Raw genomic sequence first — 17465 nt, 5'->3', positions numbered from 1 at the left:
GAATCCTCGAGGGTTTTTCACTGCGACACTCGGCGACACAACTTAGCATCGGAAACTCTTACGCGCTCCTGTTTTCTTTCAAACGCTCGCTGCATTATTGTTACTCGCCTTTCGAGGAAGTTTCCCCGGCTGGCGCAGGGTAAAGCTGCTTATAACCGAGCTTGATATTCATATTACGACGAGGAATCGTGCGATTTAAATGATTCTCGATAAGTACTTGCCAACTACTTACGGCAATATTAAACGCGAAAGCTGTTTCGACGACTGATAATGAAAAAGTGGAATCCCGTGGCAACAGTTTTTGCGGTAAAAAATTTATATCGATACTAATGTCCAAGCATTGGAAGAAAGTTACGCATCGAGGGTTTTGAATTACGCTAAGTTTGTGCAACTCCATTGTTATTATCCGACGTAATATGAGAAGTAGGGTAGACCGGGGGTGGTAACACTTTGACTTTGGAATACGATTACGGAAAAACTATTACCGTTACAACAACAGTTTTTTTTTACGAAAATGTTACTTACTTATCTGACATTATTTGAGCCACAACAGTTTCGCTGTATGTCAAGTAATATTCCGGTTATTAATTAAAAATGAGAAGCGGAGAAAGTGTTACAACCGTCCTTGACCCCGGGTTTTGAACTTACATTATAAATTTTTATTAACGAGACACTTAAAAGTGATAAGTAACGATCAGTATTACTTTAAAAATGGCCAGATTAAATATTGAAAAATAGAGAAAACACGTACTTGCAAAGGGATTTATATTACAATTTTAAATCTGTAAGGAAAAGTTACTTCAGGGTGTCGAAAAGTTATTGTCTTTACTATGTCTATTGTGTATCTACACTGCTAGGATATGGATGTGCGTATTCCAAACGTCATTTTTCATTATATATCCAAAATTTGTGTTAATATCTATCATACGTTTTGAGGTATTTAACGTGTTACAATTGCTCTCCTGTTACTATCGCCCCCGGTCTAGCTATTGATCTCATAGAGTATTATCGAAGGAGATTATATCTTAATGCAACGCTGGCGCAGTTTAAAACCTTCTTCGCGGAAGTCTGAAAATCAAAAACGTTGAAGAACGTTTAAGTGATGTAAAACACTTTTCATGAAACTTTTTAAAGATCACCCCCTCTTCCTCGCTCTTTTGCTCGCGTGTCCCGCTCCTCCAACATAAATTTTGTTGCACTACACAAATATTTCACGTAGCGCTCCCCATTTAAAGTTAGTTCGCGAAACTGCTTAGCATCTACTTATTCACTAGATTTTTCAACATGAAGATCTTACTCGGTGGTATACAGCCAGTCTGCGCGCTCCCTGACATACGTATAGATCGCGAGCCATAAATATGAGAAAGCGCGTCTTTAATGTAGCGGCCACTTGCCGAACTTATAACGGTGGGAGTGTCGCGAGAAAAATCCACACCCCGGGACTTGTCGGAAGCATAATTTGAAAGATGATCGGCGGGCAGGGAAGCACAGCCTAAGTACATCCCGGGGATCATGTAAACCGAAAGCATCGACAGGTAGGTGCCTTTGTGCTCGGTACCTAATAGATTTTCACCCGATCAAATAGAATCGCAGAGCTGAGATTGCCGACGGTTCAAGGGAGCAGCCGACAAGAAACTGAGAATCACGTTTCCTCATCAAAATTACATCGACGTTCGCGTGCAAGATGCACGATATATTCAGCGAACGCCTGGTAGACAAAGGCGCGCGCGGCGTTCCAAACTATACAACATACATTTTGACAAGTTCCAGTTTCGCTTCGCAAGCAGCCGGAAATTGAACGTACGTACACACGCTTCTCAGGAATCTCGTTTAATGAAATGTCAATATCCGTGACCGAGGCTTTGGTCTTGTAGATTCCCTGTGTTTCCTGTTCCCGGGCGCGGGCCCGGGCCCGGGCCTGAGCCGGGACGGATTCCGCGATGGTAGTTTTACCTTGCTTTGAAGACGAACCGGTGACGACAGAACGGATTTGCATGGTGCAGACAGGCACGGCTCGCGCGACACAGCCAGCCGTTCCGACATATTTTACGAACTTTACCCCCGCGTTTCTATCCTTCGCGAATTAAATGTTTCACAATTCCAATCGCAGACGACGCGAGGCGTCGCAGCTCTCACTTTCTCTCTTCCCCGCTCCCCTTCCCTCTGTGCCTCTTCCCCGTTTGTAATTCCCGCTAAAATTGCTCGAGCAAGGGGATTAGAATCTTAATAAAGTGGCGACCGCTAAATTCTAAGATAATCTTTCGTCGCCCGAAGCGTCGCTCGTCTTGCTCGCTGACGGATTACAGCCGAGCCGAAAGTAACGAGGCTAATTGGCGCCGAGTATTACGCGGAAGCACAGTCGACGTTGATCGTGCCCGTAATTTTCCGCCCTACAATTTTTATTAGCGCCACGGGGCGCCCGATTCCCGCTTCCGCGTCTCTCGGCGAGAAATCCAACTCCGTAGGTGTGCCGGGGAAAAAAATACCCACCAAATTTGTCTCCCTTTTCTTCCCCTACGCGGAGCGAGCTCCGATAATGATTCCTGTGGCGCGATTCCGTCGCGGGGCGAGATTGGCACGCGAGTTGACAAATAACACCAATCGAGCGTCTCTCCCTTTGATCGAGGATTATCGTCGGGCAATTTCTAACAATTTTTGTCTTATTTTTCTTTCCAGGCGCTTCTTAATCCTTGTGTTCGTCTAACGTGCTGGTGTTTCCCCTTGCGTTTCGTTGCTTCGAGGCGCTGGTTTGCTTTATTAAAAATCTTTGACGTAGGTGCGCTGTAGAACGTAGTTCGTGGAAGATGCTGCCGGGAGGAAAGTAATAGGGATGAAGATTACGCAGAGAGTATCCGACATTATTGGTAAAATTCACAGGGGGGTTGGTTTGCGAGGATGGCTGACCACTGAAATGAATTAAAGCTAGCGTTTTCCACATCGGCGTCGCTTGTATATTGGAAATTTAATGGGTCACTGGTATCTCGCGACCTAATTGTACCGATCCGGACGATTAAGCAGCGGAAAAACGTGATTTCACGGCAATTGAGGGTACACGGCTCCACGGACTTGGACAAATCGATTCTGCGCGCCTTATTTTTCAGTTATTGCGCATTAATGATGCAGCCCGTTGACTCGATCGAGCATGATGACGTTATTTGGAATATATGCGCCCACGCGATCGAGTTTATCGGAACGACGGGAGCGTAAACGTTCGCGATGAAAATCGAATACACCTGCGGACACCGTAACGAGCGCTTGAATTAATTTCACGCTCTGGATTTGCATCGAAAATCGGAAAGGAATATCTGACCCCGTTTTCTGAGGCAAGAGGCAGCCGCTACTCGAGCGTCTTCTCCCTTGACATTCTCAATTTCAATTGATGTCTACGTAAAAATAGACTCCAAGACGCTCGAATAACAATACTTAATTGCAGTCAATGGATGAATAGAATTCTCTCAACAACGATAATACCTTCTGAAATTTGTTCGATTGAAATCGATTCGTTACACTCGTATCATTCGGATCCTAGATGAAACTTACCATCTTGACAATTGTTCACAAGAAAGCGAACGCATGAGTTCGAGCCTCAGTGATTGGGAATGTAATAGAGACGACGGGTTAAGTAGTACGAGTCAGTGTTTGAACATGAGTGTAAGCGACGCGATCGAAGTAGAGTGGAGTAGGAATCAGCCGCCTTTCACGGTGTAACGGAAGATCAGCTGTTCAGTTTTATTTTAAACGCACCCTTCGAGGATATCGAAAATTTCCTGCCACTCGAGCCCCGTCTGCCCGATCAATTAAAACTGATTACCGTCGACAGTCGATAAATAGATGCTCGATCTCTAACTGCGACTCCTTTTAACGGTCTTCCGGAATGCGAGGCCTGGGGGTGTAGAAAGAGGGAGAGGGAGGAGGTCGTCCTGTGGAAGAAGGGTACGGGGGTGAGAAAGAATCGAGCCGTCTGACTTGTGATCTAGCCGGTGCCCTTGAGGCTTCTACGCGTCCTCCTTCGTCTCTCCTCGTGATTCCTACATCCGTTCGATTCTCCCGTTCGTCCCCGGGGGCTGTGTAACACGTGCGTGGCACGGGGAAGAGCGTCTGCAGGGGTGGTATCGGCCGGGTCGCGGGGTGTACAGGGATAGCTGGTAGGGAGCCGCGCAAGAGTAACTGCTAGTAACAATGTTTTCTCACCCTTTTGCGTTTTAGCGGCAGAGAGCGGAGCTTGAGGGGCGGCCGAGGAGGTGCGGGGAAGGGTGAGTGGAGCACGCCACCCTCTCTGTTCTTCGCCCGCCCCTCTCGAACAGCCACGGGTAGCGCCACCCCGCATGAAGCGGAGCTCGGTTATACACCCTCCGCAATCAATTTCGTCAATACCGCTTGTTGCGGAGGGGTGGCTGTGCTGTCTCGCCCGCGGCTGCCTTTCGCCCACCCACACCCGCCACTTCATCCCCCTGTGTCGTTCTTCAGCAGAGAAGGGTCCGTTGATAGATTTTTACGTTCGAACCGCCGCGACCATAAAGTCACCGAGCTCTTTTGTTTTCTCCGCTTCCCTCTGATCGTTGCTACCCGTACGAAAGTAGCTATTCCCGCTGGGTAGGTACTCTACCACTCTCTCCTCGCGATCGATGTCACGCGTCAGGTCCGAGCCCGAGGAATACTTCGTGTACTTTTAGCGCGTCGTTACTAAGTAGATTGCGGCCTTGATGGTCCACAGAGAGCCATTCCGATATTAAACGGAAGGGTTTCGTGGACGATCGAAGGCAAACTTTCTCCTGCGTTGGCCAATAATCAGCCAGGACAATTTAGCCGTCTATTAACCGAGGCTGGTTTCACAAATATTGTTCCAAAGTTTTTGCCGATGGGGTAATCTTACTGGCTCCTCTAACGATCGCAGATCTTGAGATATAACGCTTTTCAGCGGAATAACAAGCCTCCGGGTATCCGTGACCCTAACGTTCTACCACGTACTTCGTTCTTCCTCCTCCTTACATAATTGGAGTCCATGATTCTGTGCAAATATCACGTAACCAAGCAAACAATACCTCTTAGCGAAGCACGGGCTATACAAACAAAATAAGAAGTGCCTATCGAGCGGAGCAGAAACCGGATGGTAAATTGAGGGAACCTGTGGTTAGCAGAGATACAACCCCCAACCCCTCGAAGTAGAGCAAAATATCCTCATAATAAAATTCTACTTCCTACTTTAATAAGCAACCCTCGTGTACAACGAAAATAGTAGGCTCGTATCCGGATTGTCCCGTGAATCTCGATTAACCGTCCCAGCTGGCATCGATATTTCAGAAATCCTCCAACAAAGTAACAAGAGGAGGGCAACAATGTACCCCCCCCAGATTAAGTATTTCCGCGAAGGTTTAGGAATCACAATATCTGCGGCTTAAGTCCGTTTCTTGAACGTCACTCCTGTCGGTGGATCCTTTCTCCGGCAACCTCCCACGCCCTGACTTCGATATAAATATCGATTACCTCGGTTATCCGGATAATCCTTACAGATTGAAATTACCATTCCTGCCGTGGCGGTCGTAACGCGATGCCAGCCGAACGTGCAGCCACGGCTATCCGTCGTTTCTCACCCCGTCCACCCTCCCACGCTACTCCTCCCCTTTTCGTGCGCGTTCCTTAATTGCTCGTAATGAACGCAAAATTTCACGGCGCCGGCATCGATCGGATCCGGCTTGTTTCGTTCGAGGTGGCGTCGAAATGGCCGCGGACGAGATCGGATCATACCACCCGTCGCCGAATCCGTTTGTCAGGATTTTGTTTGCTACGGAACGCGCGAGGTCTGACGGAAACTGGTTGATCGCGATGGTCTGCCAGTGCTTTGCAACCGGATCCGTTCGCGTGTTATCTGAATAGTTAACCCTTCGTGCTAGTCGCGCATTTATTGTCGATTTATAGCCGACTGTACGGTGTTTTTTCGTTCAAACGCTGAGCAGAATAAATATTTGACGATGCTCCCTGAATTGTACACACGTCGATGCCCTACTTCGTATTTGTTCTAGCTCGCTGCACTTTTATTCGTTGATCTCATGCATCGGGCCGTGTAAAATGTTAGAGGTACAGCCGTGCCGATGATCCTAGCGGAACATTAAACTCTACGTCTCCTCTCTTTATACGGATCGGCTCGAAGCCGCCGGGGATTTAGCAGAGCGTTTTAACCGGCGCTATATCTATTTATAAATAAGAAAGAGTTCGAGAAAGCAGTTTCCGCGGTCGGCCGGGAAGGCACACGGTCGCGGCTAAGCCTCGATAATTTTAGTTACGAGGTAGCCGCCTCCTTTTTCTCCGCAATTTTCTGCAGCTTGATTCTCTTTTAATAGACCCGTTAATTCACGTTACTTCTCCTCCAGCTTTTGTACGCGATTTAATGTTTTTATTCCCTTCCCTTTAGCGGGACGCGACCCGTCTTTATGAGCAGGCGTGGAATATTGACACGTACAAAGCTCGCAGTTTTTGCGCTTGAAAAGCTCGGCGCACGGTGAAAAAGACCGGGGGTAATGGTGAACGGTCTCATTAAAGGAAAACGCCACCGGGAAACTCTTTCGAGAGGGACAGCCTATTTACCGGTTTATTTTTAGATAGCCGATCGGAACGCCGACAGGCCTGGCCTAGGCAAAAAGCCTCTAAACTCTGTTTAATGCTTCATAAGTCAAACGAAAGCGGCAATTTTCATCGGTATACCATTCCGTGCAGGTGCTTTTCATCGCTCAATCGAGAAATTCCTTTATTCGTTTATGCCAGCTTGTATTTTTTTTTAACGGTGCACTCCCGCAAGGCTGTCGACTCAAATGATCACAAACAAGGTGGGAAAGGTTTATCGATCGGCCATCGTTTAATCACCGAACGACTATCAGCTCCAATTACGCGAGGTCCACGGCGAGCTAAATAGCTTCTCGCGTTCGTTTACCAACGAGTATCCCAGTTTCGATAGAACCCAGTTCGCCAGACTCTGTCGAAATAAAGTCGCGCGTCCCCGAAGAGGGACCTTTCCACCTCTGATTATCTCCACGGAGGAACCTCCATCCTTTTTAATAGCGGCGCGTCCAAAATATCGAACTCAGCCGTGTGCGTTCCCTTTATTCCAACGCTCGGTATTTCACCAGGGGGCAGCGTCGAAATAAAATGATAACGCTTTACATAATTCTCTTCCAGAAAGTTGCAGAGCATAAAAGCCTCCGCGGCGTAGCCAGTCTCCCTCGCGTATCCTCGGCTGGAAATCTTGGTTCGGCCTTAGTCAGAGGTACGATCCCCGGGCTCGCTGGGACGTAAAAGAATTCGGTTCATTCGATAGCACGCATGGACGGGCCCTGGCTTTTATTCGTTTTATGAGGTTTGCGTGCGGCGGCGGGGAAAACCTAGGCCGAGCGTGGCTTTTTTCCATCGTATCGCGCCGAATAAAAATGCCAGACACGTCGGCGATCGCGCGCGGATTCGTTTGACGCGCGACGATTGATCGCGGTCGAGACAGTTTCGTCCCTCTTTCTCCCTCACCTCGCCACTCTCGTCGGTGCCTCTGCCTCTGTGCCATTACCTAATTGCCGCGCGGGCGTAAGTAATTATCGACCGACGGGAGAAGATGGACCCGCGATCTGGCTCGGTGCGCTGCAACAATCGGCCGATTCGACCGTTGTACACGCGTGTACGCGCGAGCCCGAAAGGGGATGGTGAGTTGGGGATAGCCGCGGGTAACACGTATTACGGCTTCCGTCGCTGTTTGTACACACGGAGTGCGAGCCAACAGGGCCACGAATTCTGTGTGCTCCCGATTGCCATTTATGAAATTAAATTTCATAGCCGGCGATCAGCTGGCAGCCTCTCACCTCCGTGGCGTGTCGGTGTTTTGGTCCCAGCATTCTGACGTCCAGGGAAAGTGACGTTATGTTGTGACGTGTTTTGACGATACGATGCTGCATGTATAGGGTAAAGGCAGGTAATATGGAACGGCACGTAATATGGAACTTCGTAAAATTTCGATAAAGAAATAACGAACTCTTCAGGTAATCGTGTATACTAGATCCCTAGACACAATAGGCGATGATACTGACAATTAAGCATCAGTCGGGCATCCATTATTTAAAAAGAAACGTTTATATTTTTCGTGGGGTGTAAAAGATTCTGAAAAGTGCATCAAACAGTTCCTTCGTCCCTTCATGTCAGTTTTATTAAAAAAAAAACAAATTCCCCTACTTTTGACAAGCTTTTGAAATCAGATGTTCCATATTACCTGCCTTTACCGTATACGTGCAAGTTCTTACTTCTCCGTCTGAGAATAATCTACCCTGTTGTCAGGGTTAGCGGGTATGCAGTAGCCACTCTCTTTGACAATACCCGAATCAGACATTTCCGCGAACTCATTCTGCGATACAGATCCTTGAGAACAGAGGAATTGAAAAGAAACGAATGTCTGTGAATGGGGACTCCGCCGTAGAAAGAATGTGAGCAAGTAATTCACGCGCGATTGTTTGCATGCACCCCGCTTACTACGGCTTTGCTGGTCACCAACGATAGCCATTTATGAAATTAAATTTGATGGTCTGTGGTCGGCCGGCTGCCATCGGTGTATTCGATCCGACGCTGAATTTCACGGAATAACAACGATCGTTTCAGGGCGGCCGCAGCGGTCAGGATTGGGGGTTGTACTCGAGAGGAATTATTTGTTCATTTGCGAGCGCTGCGCGATCGAACATTTCGAGCGGGGTAATAGCCGATCGGAGCGATGAACAATCGCCCTGTTGCAACTAGTTGCATTGTGATCAATGTAAAAGCATATGGCGAGCTGTTCGGTACATTTTCCTTGTCAAATTTCGTTTCGGAAGACTAGGAAATTGTGAACTGGTAGTTATGTCTAATTCAAAACATCGACAGGAACTGGTCGAGTGTGTTTGTCAACAACAGGGGTAGGCTTCATTGTGCAGAAGAGCGCACTGTTCCTGGTGGATATTTATTTTTATAGGTATAAAAGCAGGGGAACATTTAATTTTTATTTTCACGTAAAGTTCACGGGGTTAAAAAAGAAACAAGCGGAACGGCTAGTTGCCGATAGTCTCACGTCCGATTAGACGGGAGCAACACAAGGGTGAATCCCCATGGCGGTGATTCTTTTCAGGCATCGAGCCAACGAGAAAGGAGTACACAGATGCGTACGCGCCCCGTAATTAAATAAAAAGTCCATCAGTTATAGTGGTGCTCCGAAACTGTTGTCGAGCGTCGACAGGATCAAGGACTCGCGGGAATTTAGATGGGAGCCATTGGAGCTCTATCGATCTTCATCGACATCGGGGCACAAATGCAGTTTTCTACGCACATTAATGGTATCTGTAAATAAATGATCGGAAACGAATCAAGGGAAATGTATGCCCGAGCTTTTATTTCGTTCGCAACGTTTCGCTGCGTTTTTTTTTTCATCATCCAAAAAAAAAAAGAGGCGAAAAAAAATTTATCGACACGCAACACCTACGATAAACAGCGAATCGCGATAGAAATTCGACTGCTGGACACATGTCAATTCCAGCTTTCATTATTTCTCCGTTGAAAAAAAGGACCTGTTACATACAAAAAATATAAAAATCTTTTACGCGAAATTCCGGCGTTTGCGTGGATGTCTGACAGTCTCGCGTCCGCCGAACAAAGGGTAAAATATGCTTTCGGGGTGGTTTTCGCGCGAGCCGGGTGAACGGAAGTGCGGCTCGCGTTCGCAGCAATTTTTTCGACACCATTTACAAATCATTCGGCTAAAGTCATCCCGCCGGCTTTTTTGCCCCGCGCATAGAGAGCCGTGAATTACGCGCGCGCGTTAAACGAGACTTGGCGGTCGTTTCGCGGCTGGAAATTTCTCTCGCGCTTCGCGTTGGAAATGTATCGTGGCCTTTTAATCACGGACAGCGAAATGCAAACAACGGGCCACGTAATTGAAGCTAATATCCACGGGATTCCCCGGGAAATCTACTGTTCTTAAACGCGAGTGAATCGCTCCGCGCAGAGCGCACGTTTTATTCAGCTTCTATTTGGGTAATAAGTTCGCCCTATTGACGGGTCGATAAGAGGCTCCTGTGTATGATACGGCAGAATTTGATGGACAGCTATGTTAATGCCTGACGTCGGACGCTGTTTGTTTCCGCGCGGTTGACAGACCTCAAGCGAGAGGAAAATCGAAGGAAATGGTCACGGGCAATAGAATAGACGTTCCACGAATCGACGTCGATGGCCTCGCTCGTTTTTCCACGAGAAACCTCTCGTATCTCCCGTTTGGTTTCACCCTAATCGACCTCGAGGCCCTACGGAATTCGGTCCAATCCATTTCCGGGGGTGTAGCTTTCTTTGGCGCACCTGATCCCACGGATCAGCCCTTGGGTTCGCGTGGCGGACGATCATTATTTAAACGCCAGCGGAATCATTGTTTAAGGATCGGAGCCTGCCATGACACACCTAACTCGTAGTTGAGAGAAAGAAAACTTTGGAAGCCAAAAGACTTAGAAATAGTTTAATAACGTACATTTATTGTTTTGAATTGGCGAGGGTATTTGTTACAAAGGTATGGGAACTTGGAGTTCAGCTAGATCGAAGAGTTGATCTCGTAGTATGGTTGACATTGCAGGGACGTAAAGCAGCAGCGGCGTAGTCGCGTTTGCTTCTGATTAGCTTGATTGGAGACGAGTTATAGTACATCGACGTCAGCGACAATGCTAGGCTGAAAGTTCTGCCGGTCGATGCTGGCAAATTGGTGAAAGGGTTGCCTTCAACCTGAAATTGAGAGGGGTTGGACGTCGCCAGTACCCAACATCAGAAGGGCAATGGCGGTATACGACGCTTCTGGGCTGTCGTGAACCCCGGCTGGAGCCACCGGTGTACTTGGCAGAGAGTGCTTTTCATCTCCGTAAATGGACCGGCGGTAAAGCAATTTTGGTACATTACCTATACCTGCTTTAACCCCCCGTGCTGCCTTTTCTGTCAGACCTCCACAGCTCTCCCCCTTTCGTCTTTCATCTTGCATCATCCGACTCTCGATCGCGCGGGGACGTTTGATTTCGATAGGAAACGTCGTAAAGGCATTATAGGATAGAGGCGTACGATCGACATGGGAAACAAAAAAAAGTAATTTCACTATGCCAACGGTGGAGCCGAGAATCCCCTCGGTGAGTATGATCACACCCTATGGTAAGTTGAGATCTCCCCTTCTAGCTCGATGGTGAGTCGAAAATTTCCAGCGCCGTTGTCCGCGAAATTTTACGCCATCTGAGACTCTCGACTGGGACAGTAGCTGCGCGCACTGAGGAAAGTGGACCCTCTGAGAGATTCGATTTCAATCGTAACGAGCGCGCAAACATTTCGATGTCATTTCACCCGGGCGGGCCTCTAATTTCGCCCGTATCCAATTCAAAAATTTCGCTCGCAATCGAATCGCTGTTTAAATGCCGGCGATCCGTGAAACCGTTGACCCAGTTCACGGGACGTTTAGATTTACCCCAGTGAACAAGAAGGAACGCAGACCAGCAAGCGGCGGTAGAGAGAATTGGCTCGTAGCTAGAAGATATCAACGTTTAATCCAACGTGATTGCATTCGGTCGTGCGACGATTTTACGAGCGCCACTCAAAGCGGCCGGGCAAACACATTTTCTTTTTCGCGAATTTTTTCCCTCCGCAATTACGGCCGGGGACGAGCAAACGTTCGTAAACGAGAGACGAAAGATCCCGTCGCCCGTTTGCCGTCGTTTCTGAACGCCTGCCGTGTCTATGCCCAGCGATTCGACCAACAACTTTCACGGGCAGGTCGGATAATTTTCGTTGGCTAAGAGAAGAAGCCAAGGTAACCCGCTTACTGGTTACTGCGATCCGCGAAAGCTAACAAACTAAATGGAGGAAAATCGATGCGAGCGCTGAGCGTTTGGTGACCACAACGTTTGACGGTGGAAATTAGCGAGCAGCGTATTTCGAAGCGGGGTATATTAGAGATCACGGGAAAAGTATTACGATCGCTCGATCAGAGTGCACGATATTTTATGTACAAACGTATGACTTTAGAAGTTTTATTGGTATCAAGCGATGGCAGCACTTTGTGGAAAAAAGTGGCTCGGTTTAAGTGGGGATAAAAAGCAATGAAAATATCATCCCACAAATACTCACGAACCCTACTTCAGTCTATAAATTCTCAACTTACAGCGACTCGCATTAATATTCGGACACTTTTTAAATTCGCATAACTTTTTTAGAATTAGTCCAAACAACTTGAGTTTCTTTTAGAAACTAATCCTTCTAGCTTCTCAAAAAAACTCAAGTTGTTTGGATCAATTCTAAAAAAGTTATGCGATTTTAAAAAGTGTCCGAATATTAATGCGAGTCACTGTATCTTTCCTTCCCACTTGAATCATTACCTACGGATATTAACCCCTACATTTTTGATTACAGAACCACCGTGAGCGTCTCCACAGCTACCATCCCCTACATCCCACGCTAAAGAATCGTCGAGGCGTCGTCGTTAATTTGGTCACGAACGAGGAACGCCAGCGTTCCCGAGCAAGATTGAAAATTATTTCCGTCGACGAGGGGCGGTGTATCGGCTCGAGGGCTAAATCTGCCGTCCCTGTTTGCGCAGAAGTGTCGCTGGAGCTATTGGGAGGCGGCGCGGCTTATCATAGCGTCGTACAAAGGCCGTTCATCATATCGCGAAATTGTTACGTCGACGGGCACCGATTCGCGCCGGGGGTTGCGAACGTAGGAGGGAAAGACAACGCAGACAGAGGGGGTTACTTTCCTCGGCACACTTCGCGGCCGTCAAGAAGGGGGCTGCCGCTATTGTCGCGCTGCACAGACGCGTGGAAAAGAAGGGGGGAGCATGGGGGACGGGTTTGCGACGGCATTGTCGTGTCGCGCGTTGTCCTGCGAGCACTGCACGTCTACCACCGCAGCCATTCCGATAACAAACGTCACGGTTTGAGGGATTCGCTTTTCCATCTGGTAGCTGCAGCTCTTTAAAGAGTAATTACGCCTCCACTCGGTGTATCCTGACCCTTCCCGCCCCCCCCCCCCCCCTGTATAATGCTCTTCATCGTCTTTCAGGTGAGCTATTTTCATTCCCGCTCTTTAACGTTTCTACTCTTTGTTCTTTTCTATTTTCTATCGCGAGAAGTACAATTTCTGAATTGTTGTGCCGCGACCGTGGAACAATGAGGCTATGGGCAAACGTGGCGCACGGTTCATATACAGCCTCTTTGTTTCCCAAAGAAGAGATTTGTTGCTTTTGTCGCGTCGCGCGCAGACGCGTGGAAAAAAGAAGGGTCGCTTTGGCTGGCCACTATTGTTGCGTCGCTCTCGGCCGGTTTGCGAGGCTCGTTCACTGATAACGAAAAACCCGTGGCTCCTGACAGTCCTGTCGCGTCTTGCAAGGATTCTAGGGTATCCCTTCCCTGGACCGTGCTAGTTAACGTTGAAACTTTATCTTCATTTGCCATTCAAGTCGCCCCGTTTATGCTATTCAATTGAAGAAAGTACAAAGCACCCTCGTCCACGAATTCTATTCCGCTCCGCGTGATATCTTCCCGTCTAGAATTTATGCTAACTCCCCCAACGCCCTGTGTGTGCGGTTCTCGACGAATCCCTACCGCGAGATCACGAAAGCAATAACTTGCCGGCGCCGTGATTCGGACAATGGGGGTGTTGATTAGTCGCTCCCTTTCGGCACCTTTAAGGGTGAGGATTCTGCGGAAGGGCGACTTGTCCGTCACCGGTTTAAGGGCCTGCGGGCTCGCTATTTCGTAACTCCAAGTGGTCGTGAAGAAGCTCCGCTTACACGGAATGCGGTTCCACCATCGGCCTCGAGGGATCGGTGCTTCCTGCGAGATGGCCAGGCCCCTTCGCCCGAATGGCCATGACTTTGCACCCTCCCGGCACACATCGGGGGTTGTCACAAATATTCCCCAGTTACGCGTTACGCGTTCCTCTCGCGTTTCCTCGAGGGTCGAGCCTTTTCTTCGGCGTGCGGTCCGGTCGAGTTCGAATCGAGATTGCCTCGCGAAGATCGCGTTTCATTGTGGGCTTGAATCGTCCTTGTGACGTCTGAAAGATTCCGGGGGATCATCCATATTTTTTCTACATACTCGGAATTGATTTTCAGCGATGCCTCCTTTAACAAGAACAATGCGTCTGGAATCCTCGGAACTCCGCTTCATCCCTCCGCGCATAGATGTCACAGGAGATGGATCCCGTCGCTTCTACTAACTCACCAGCAAGATCGAAAGGCAGCCTCTTATCCAACGATCAAGGAACCTCGTGCCCTCGCCTCTCTTCCTATAAAATAGAGAACGCATTAATTAAGCCGTGGCTGGTGATGGGGGATGATGTCAGAACGGCGGCGGCGGTGGCGTTGCAACGTGTCGTAGCTCAAAGCGGTTTACAACCCCGGTAAATTCACGCGGCAAGAACAATGGACGCCTTAAATTTCTCCGTAGGCCGCGCTGGGGAATTTAAACCTGTCCGATTTCCAGCCGCTCGACGCTCGGGCGAACGGACGCTATCAGATGGACACGGAAAGCGATGAAACTCACTTTATTCCTTGCGCCAGCTTATATGCCGCTACTTCCCTAGTAAGTAATAGCTCTAATTCTAAACATTCCACGGAGAACAATGGCGATGTGGATTGCATTAGAAAACATCTAGCACATTATTCTCCATACATACTCAATTCCACTCGAAAGGATAATTGAAACAAGGTTCCTCGAGTTTCTCAGTTAGATACCGTTGGAAGACGATCGACACCGTCGTTGTTCTCGTTATTGGAGTGCCAGTAGGCGACCAGCCGTCGAATCGCGAGCGACCCCATTGCGTAACAGATATTAAACGACCGATCCGCGGATTCAAGAGCCCCGGGCGCGATAGACGTCGCGATAATCGGTCACGCAACCGGAGATCACAATAGCCCTCGGGTGGCGAGAATAAATGAACTGGCTCTGATACGCGGCAAGGGTGAAAGGAGTCGAGATACGAAAAGCGACTTGCAGCGAGGGCAGCCCCTCTAGTCAAAAGGGTTTATGGCGCGGACAGAAATCCCGCAGACAATGGCTGAATTAATTCCTTAAGGTCTAATCGGCCTGTAATGATTCTGATCTTAGTCGCTCCCGGTCGGGGATGGAATTAGCTCAAGTATTCGAGGACGCCTAGATTACTGCCGTTCGTCAAGTAATTAACGACGTTTTGGTCGATGATTTAAGGGTTCGCCAAACCCCCCGGACTCGACCTTCCTTTGTTGGGGACCGTTCGAGGGTCGAAGCTCGTTTTGAGGGTCCGCTGGCAAGGATTCGCGCGAATCCTAATAAAAACGGCACTCTGCTACAGTCTCCTCCTACACCTTCGGGAAGTTCACACCCAACCAACGTGCACGTAGACGTCGGAGACGTTCAATAAATTATATTAGCGGATCGTATCACCATAAATATCCGCGTATATACGACACAGGCGCGACGGTGTTCATACTGCACGTCGTCGGGGCCGAATTTAATCTCACATACGTGTCTTATCCATTTATCAGTCATAAGCTCTTTATCCCGAGCTCTCGGTGCCGGAGAACGCTCGAGCCTCGAACGATAATCGTTTTACACGATCTTGAGCCACGTGACGAAGTGCTCGCTGCCCGGTATCACTGTTCCAACTGTTGCAACTAGCCAGGTTATTGCTCGCCGTTCCTTTTATCTACGAGCAATTACGCGTGACGCGTTTCAGATTACAGGACTAGCGCGATATCGCGATCCTAGAGTGAAATTCATTAACGGACTTTCGAATCGTCCCGCTGGGTAATGCCAGGAGATCTATAAGCCCTGCGTTCACCCGTGGAGGACTCGCGTCGAGTCAGCAGGAGGGTTTCGATTCCGTGTTGCCGCGGCTCGCCCCTCTTCCCCACATATTCCATAACCCGAAGCGACAGGTCAGGACGATTAGCGGCCTGAGAGTGTTCGTTCCTTCTCTGCTCCTCCACTTTCAAGGAGGGAAGGAAGCTAATACAGATCCTCGCGTCCCACGGTCCCATCTTGTCTTATCTCGTCTCTTACGGCCCGACGGTGGTCGTTGTTCAGCAGGACATATCATTTTACCCTGTGGCTTGGAGGCAGTGTCTGAGGCGAGCGTGTCGGGGGCGGAGAGGGCGGTTAAAAGGGGTCCGAGGAGAAATAATAACAGAGATCCGCTTCTTCAACCCCGGAACACAGAACCACACTCCGGCGGACATTAGTGTGATAGTGTTTCCCGCCTTGGTGAACTATTTTTGCCGGCGACCCGGCGGGGATTACATCGTTCCAACGACTCCGCGCGGCATCTTGATGCCACGAAGCGAGAACCGTGAGGACGTGAGACTCCATCGGGTGTATCGCGGATTGTGTGATAGCGACGACGCGCGGCCCGCTCCGAGAAATTGCCGGCTGCTTCGTCGAGATTCTATTTCGTCGTCCGCCGTTTCTTTCGTGGTAAGCGGCCACTTGCTTCGCCATAATTCTAAGTAGCGTTTCCAGCTCTTCCTTCGATTGTCATTGATCTTTAGTTCTTAAATCGCAAGAAAATACGCGAACTCTGAACAGCGTAGGGTTATATGGGACCTCTAAGAGTCGTATAACGTTCGCTGAGATTAATATAGGTATTCAGTGGAACAAGCAAAATTAGTCAGACAGGGAAGTAGTGATTTTGGACGGTGCTCGGCCGCGTTTAATCGCGCCGCCCATTTTGTTCCGATCGGGCCGGTAGAGAGTTCTTCGTGGTTTGTAGGTGACAGGCGATTACTCCACACCCGCCGATGGTCATTCATTGACCAAATAGGGTCATTGTCGTTTAGGCAGTAGTGCAATCGAGGCAACCGTGCTCGACCCTCGCCTGTAATCATCCTCCAAGTCCTGTCGTTCGGTTACAAAGGATCTCTGGCCGGTTCCTTGATTTGATGGGGCGATGATAACGGTCTCCGTTACTCGAAGACTTTGCAGAAACTTTGTTCAGGCTAAGTAGATCACGTCGCCACTGGAAACAGATTTGCCAAGTTCCTAGTACCACGCGTTCTAGCGCGAGATTGCCATTCGTTTCAGAAAATTACAGTAGTATTCGAATTGAAAGGACAGTACAGGGAAACGACAGAGAATAACTAGTTGCCGCGAAGTCTAGTCTATCAATCTTGCCGCGGCAGATGGCAGAAACGATCTTGTAGGCGATAATTCCGCAAAATCGATCGTATAAAGCTCGCGAGAAGTGGGATTCGCGGCGGGGCGAGCTCCCGCGAAATCCTCGGCGACCTGGAGCAAAAAACCGACGTGATTCGTTTGTATGCAAATGTTTTCTTGTAGCCGTTGGCTTGCGTGGCCGTCCGGTACCTTTGTTGGATAAAATGGTACCTCCCGCTAGCGACGAAGTATACACAGGTACCACGGGTATGCCATAAAGCGCGCCAACTTACCATGTATATTGCGAAGGTCCACCTGAATTTC

General features: G+C 48.8%; 1 protein-coding gene across 1 annotated transcript in view; it reads left to right on the top strand.

Annotated features, from left to right (window-relative positions):
* The window catches only part of LOC143369081 (uncharacterized), a 170726-nt gene extending 156053 nt beyond the window's left edge, over positions 1-14673 (top strand). Inside the window, exon 5 of the mRNA XM_076812520.1 lies at positions 12421-14673. Coding sequence (XP_076668635.1) covers positions 12421-12431 — 11 coding nt within the window. The 3' untranslated portion in view covers positions 12432-14673. The remainder of the gene's footprint in view (positions 1-12420) is intronic.
* Positions 14674-17465: the final 2792 nt, after the last annotated feature.

This window comes from Andrena cerasifolii, chromosome 5 (genome assembly GCF_050908995.1).
Source record: "Andrena cerasifolii isolate SP2316 chromosome 5, iyAndCera1_principal, whole genome shotgun sequence".
Lineage (NCBI taxonomy): Eukaryota > Metazoa > Arthropoda > Insecta > Hymenoptera > Andrenidae > Andrena > Andrena cerasifolii.
This window is presented reverse-complemented; position numbering and strand designations above follow the sequence as displayed.